This window comes from Sinocyclocheilus anshuiensis, unplaced genomic scaffold, assembly GCF_001515605.1.
Source record: "Sinocyclocheilus anshuiensis isolate Anshui unplaced genomic scaffold, SAMN03320099.WGS_v1.1 scaffold477, whole genome shotgun sequence".
NCBI lineage: Eukaryota > Metazoa > Chordata > Actinopteri > Cypriniformes > Cyprinidae > Sinocyclocheilus > Sinocyclocheilus anshuiensis.
This window is the reverse complement of record NW_015536549.1, coordinates 3,189,926-3,195,844: the sequence shown is the minus strand read 5'-3', so window position 1 is coordinate 3,195,844 and position 5,919 is coordinate 3,189,926. Positions and strand designations below refer to the sequence as shown.

Genomic DNA, 5,919 nt, shown 5'->3' with positions numbered 1-5,919 from the left:
CAATTCCAAAATGGGCAATTAAAAAAAATAACATGAATGAATAAAAATTATTTAAAAAAACACTCAATAAACAAAGAATGTAGTTAAATCTCCATGCTGAGATCAGAGAAACAACTATACAGCATGGACACGTTACCACTCAGCAATGCTGCTCAATAGTGCCACACAGCAGTGAGTATTAGCAGGCTAGCTGTCTATAGCTCTGATCTCTGCCTACAGGTGGGGCGCTATTTCGGGCTTTCCCTTGTTGTCCGCATTGGTCTTCCAGAATGGAGCTTTTAGCATAGCACTTTAGCCTTTGAACTGAAGAAAATAAATTTTTAGAGCAACTTTCAGAGGTTTAAACAGTATAAGGTTCATACATATTCATAAAATGGAGTCAGAACCGTACAGTAACTATGACATATCTTATTTTTTTCTTTCCTGGTAGGAAATGCAACCCTTTGTTGCACACTGGTGGTGGATGAGGAGATGACCCCTGACAATGTAAAGCGCTTTGAGTGCCTAGAAAAGCGCTATATAAAAATGTAATGAATTATTATTATTATTATTACATCTTGGATGGCCTGAGGTTGAGTAAATTTTCAGCAAATTTTCATTTTTGGGAGAACTATTCCTTTAATGTCCTTGATTGTTGTGAAGGTCTCATTACCAAACAATTCCAAAATGGGCAATTAAAAAAAATAACATGAATGAATAAAAATTATTTAAAAAAACACTCAATAAACAAAGAATGTAGTTAAATCTCCATGCTGAGATCAGAGAAACAACTATACAGCATGGACACGTTACCACTCAGCAATGCTGCTCAATAGTGCCACACAGCAGTGAGTATTAGCAGGCTAGCTGTCTATAGCTCTGATCTCTGCCTACAGGTGGGGCGCTATTTCGGGCTTTCCCTTGTTGTCCGCATTGGTCTTCCAGAATGGAGCTTTTAGCATAGCACTTTAGCCTTTGAACTGAAGAAAATAAATTTTTAGAGCAACTTTCAGAGGTTTAAACAGTATAAGGTTCATACATATTCATAAAATGGAGTCAGAACCGTACAGTAACTATGACATATCTTATTTTTTTCTTTCCTGGTAGGAAATGCAACCCTTTGTATGACACTACAAACATCTCATGCAAGCATCCTCCTTCTAATACTTTTAGATGCTTCTCAAAGCTGCTGGTTAAACCCCTTTAACCCAGAGTATGAGTCTTCCAGTACCAAAGGTGTCGCAGTCTGAAGGGAGAGAGAGAGATGCATGCTGGGTCTGAGCTCAAGTTACAGATGACAGTGCTGTCCTTCAGGCTGAGGGGGTTTCCAGCTCGTTTTGGTGAACATTTGCTTAACGAAACATTTGAAAACATGAAAATGGACAATAATTAGCTAAAAATTCACAGAAATCTCCCCCCAAAAGGAAAAGAATATGTTTATTTGCACTGCTGGCTGTTGAGGTAGAGAGATGCAGTCAATTCTGTTGCAACCTGTTCATACTGCGTCTAAAGTGTGTTGTGTTCATAGTATTATTAGTTATTTGTAATATGAATACAATGCATGAATGCCCTGGAGGGAGCATCAGAGCTGTTCATTCCAAAAGCATGCTGTTGTGTCAGAGAACAATGAGCCAACAGACTCGTCTCCACTGACAGGTCTAAATCACACACTGTAAAAAAAAATCCCGTAAAAAAAACGGTAAAATTCCGGCAGCTGGGCTGCCGGAAAATTACCGTAAAATAACGGGCACATTAAATAACAGTAATTTTCCGTAATTCAAAAATGTGTGAGTGTGAGGATGTGTGTGTGAGGATGCGTGTGTGAGAGTGTGTGTATGTGAGTGTGAGGATGCGTGTGTGACAGTGTGTATGTGAGAGAGTGTGTGTGTGAGGATGCGTTTGAGAGTGTGTGTATGTGAGAGTGTGAGGATGTGTGAGTGTGAGGATGTGTGTGTGAGAGTGTGTGAGGATGTGTGTGAGAGTGTGTGTGTGTGTGAGGATGTGTGTGAGTATGTGAGTATGAGGATGCGTGTGTGAGGATGCATGTGTGTATGTGAGAGTGTGTGTGTGTGAGGATGCGTTTGAGAGAGTGTGTGTATGTGAGTGTGAGGATGCGTGTGTGAGTGTGAGGATGTGTGTTTGAGAGTGTGTGTATGTGAGAGTGTGTGAGGATGTGTGTGTGTGGAGTGCGTGTATGTGAGAGTGAGTGTATGTAAGGATACGTGTGTGAGAGTGCGTGTTGAAAAAGTGTTTGTGAGAGTGAGTGTACATTGACATTTTTTTCATGTGATTTTACACTGGATTTGTAAATTTACAGTCTATTTCTGTAATTTTACAAATTTTAACTGTATTTCAAAAATACGTGAAAAAACTGTAAAATAAAATGGTAAAATTCCGTAAAATAACAGTTTTTTTTACAGTGACTGTCACCACAGCAACAAGACCTGCGGTCTATAAAGTGATAAAGTATTTGCACTTTATAAAATCATAATAATGATAATAAAACCAAGAAATTAACAGATAAGTTGAAAGTGGCCATTTTTATGTACTTTTTTAACGTATGTTATATGCTGTAATATTGTTCTAGTTCTAGAGTGACCAATTGAGATATCTGGGTTATCACACACCTTTATGTGACCGTGATAAGTGGGTCAGAACTGACTAGACAAGCCACAGACTCTCAAGATAAAGCCTACTGGCTCCAACAGCCAACAATAGCTTTCCATGTAAACAAGCTGATGTGTGTGTGGAAAATATGAATGAAAACAAACAAACCTGATAAAGCATCTATATATACAAACCTACCTCCAATGTGGATTATTAGAATACACTGTAATGGAAAAAGAATTCTAAATGCTGAAAAAATTATATTAAATGAAAAGGTAAATACTGGAAAATTGTGGGGGGTTTTTGGCTTGGCAATGGGAAAAGTATGAATTACCATATAATTTACAGCAAATATCTATCTTTCAATAAATCAATACCTGTATTTTTACTGTAGGTTATTGCATTTAGAATACATTTTTCTGTTACACTCTCTCTCTCTCTCTCTCTCTCTCACACACACACACACACACACACACACACACACACACATTATTAATTATATGTATCTAGTTAAGATATATAAAGAAGTTCTTGCATGGTGCATAACATTCAACTATATTTTATTTGCATTTTTTTCTCAAGATTTTGCAATCAGGGCGGTTGCATGTTACATTTTATTTATAGAATAATTTTAATGCCATGTTATTGTCTCTGTATTTACTAGTATATTTATATACTTATTATTATTAATTCATCAAGTGACCTAATTTAACACCTGTATTATTATAGTATCTGTGTATGGTACAATGTTTTAGTAGCTCAAATATAAGCTGCAAATAATACTATTAGACATAACATTAGTAAAAAAAAACTAAAGGCAAAAACGTCGCCAGTAATGCACGAAAGGTTGTAAACGTAAATTTAACATGATTTTTTAGAGTGTACAGGCAGGCTGCCATTAAAAATACATAAACGAATGAATAAGCACATTACTAAATAATAACTTACAGGTAATTCGTGTCGTTGACAGCTTGAAAAAAAAACAATTATAGTGTTCAAACAATTAATTTTGTGTAAAAGAGCCTCAGACTCGGAGATAAGGAGACATATGTAATGCGACAGCTGAGGCCGTCAGCCGGTGTCGCGTGTGGAATGCGGTAGATGGAGAGGGGCACGGATATTTTTATGGATAGCGCCCACCGACACCCGACTGCGCTCATTGGACTCTCTGTCGCACGGGAAGAAAGGACTAAACCTGTGCTTGTGGATTTAGACTTGATTTTGGCATTATCAAAGCCACTGTGAACTACGAACAAACCTTATGATTGAAGACAAAGGGAGAATTTCACTCTAAAGAAGGTAGGATATTTTTTACGTTATCGTTTATGAAGTGTGAAGAATTTAATAAAGCCTATGGGAGAAAAAAAAATCCAAAGGGCAAGTCCACAGACGGATGAGGGCCTGTATTACATGGTCGACCTCATGTCTTTACTTAACTCACTGAGAATACAGTATAGACTGAGCAGACTTTTATTTCATCTGATCCTAAATTACTTTAAACACTAATGTTTAAGGGGAAAAAAAGCTAATAAATAGAAAAAGCGAGACTGAAAAACGTAAAGATCTTCATAAAAACTAGTGGAGAACATTATATAATAAGAAATTGTAATAAATTATTGTTTAGCCCCATGATAAATAGATATAAAGAGATATATATTTATATGTTGAACACATTATTAAATGACAACTCAAAAAAATATTGACATTTTGTGACACCTTTAGTGTGCAATTCTTTTGAATATTAGGGTTTAGCTAACCGTTTTTAAACAGATATATGAAAACATTTATCCTCAGTTTCCAACAAAACTCTGAAATCAACCTTAAATGTGAAGATGAAGTATACTAATCAAGATAGTAAACATTGTGTCTACATAATGTAAGGAATGGATTTCTGTGCAAAATGCTTAGTGTACAGCATAAATTCACATCAATTGATAAAAATAAATACATCAATTGGAATGTGGTGAGAAACAATGCTTAAAAATGGCGACATTGTTTGCAGTGGCCATATTGTCTTCGTCATCTGCTAAAAGTGAGGTGTGATCAGTTGTGAGTTCTAGTCACCAGAGGAGCTCCAGTTGTGTGAGATGTTATATGAATAGCAAAGGAGAGTGACTATGCATCGAAATTTAGATGATTACAGGTATATGCTAATATTACACATGTAGTGAGTCGTGCCTAAAATCGTGTTTTTCTGGGTAAATGCTGTTGTTGTTCTGGGATTATTGTAGCTTGAATGAATGATGTTAGATGTAGAATCTATGAAACGCAAAGATACAATCTGAAACTGCACATAGTGTAAAAACACATATTGTCACAATAAATAAATTGTTGCTAACTTTCAGTATTTAGCTAAACTGACTGTACATTTGCACCGTAGAGACACAACACATGTAGTCATTTAGTCAGGGGTCTCATGTGCGCCATCTGGGTGCTGACCTCTTCTTAGACTCATATCTCCAGGTAAAAATAGCCCCAATCACATGGCCGGACCCAGACTGGGAGTTAAAATTAGGGCCTGTATGTCCCACAAGGCTCCTGTTGGAGGTCCCCCACACATCTGCTCTTTTGTAGACCACCAACTAACACTATCAAGACTCAAAGCTGACTTTAATACCATTTATTTACCTTTTAAAGAAAACAATTAACAGTCTAAGAATCTTAGATCTGTAACATAATAAAGATTACAGTTAGTCAAAAGCAGTTCCTTTGCAATGGAATCTTGTGGTCATGATGTCTTTTTCCCAATGTCAGCTTAATCTGACGTATCTTGCAACAGGCCCTGTTACGGTGTGCCTTAGAAACGACACCATGACTGATGTGATAAGCATGGCGGACGTGTCAACAGACATGACGCATATAAACAACACAAAAAACACGGACGATATAGCTGATGCTAATGATACAGAGAATACAATCAATGATGAAGACCATAAAGAAGAAACACGTGACGTGAGCATGTCTGAAGAAGTGGAGATGAAGAGTGTTGCAGATGAACCAAGGAAGACCAAGTTACCAGAGAAGAAAGAGCCCAAACAGGAGACAAAGACCACCGGCAGGACGAGAAAACGAGAGAGGGTTTCCAAAACGAATGAGGAAAACATCACCCAAGTGGAGAAAGATGAAGAGGTGGATGTATCACATGATATGACAAATATGTCAGAGGTGGCACTAAAACAAGAGGTACAGTATGATTGGGCTACAATAATATTTGTAAATACAAAATTCAAAATATGTAAATTCCAAAAATTACATACAATTAAATTAAAATTAATTACAAATTTAAAATAATTAACACACACACACACACACATATATATATATATATATGTG

The 5,919-nt window shown here is 36.6% G+C and overlaps 1 protein-coding gene across 1 annotated transcript in view; it reads left to right on the top strand.

Moving 5' to 3' along the window:
• Positions 1 to 3,750: 3,750 nt before the first annotated feature.
• The window catches only part of LOC107699960 (nexilin-like), an 8,046-nt gene continuing 5,877 nt past the window's right edge, over positions 3,751 to 5,919 (top strand). The window contains exons 1-2 of the mRNA XM_016501426.1: positions 3,751 to 3,885; positions 5,341 to 5,769. Coding sequence (XP_016356912.1) covers positions 5,398 to 5,769 — 372 coding nt within the window. The 5' untranslated portion in view covers positions 3,751 to 3,885; positions 5,341 to 5,397. The remainder of the gene's footprint in view (positions 3,886 to 5,340; positions 5,770 to 5,919) is intronic.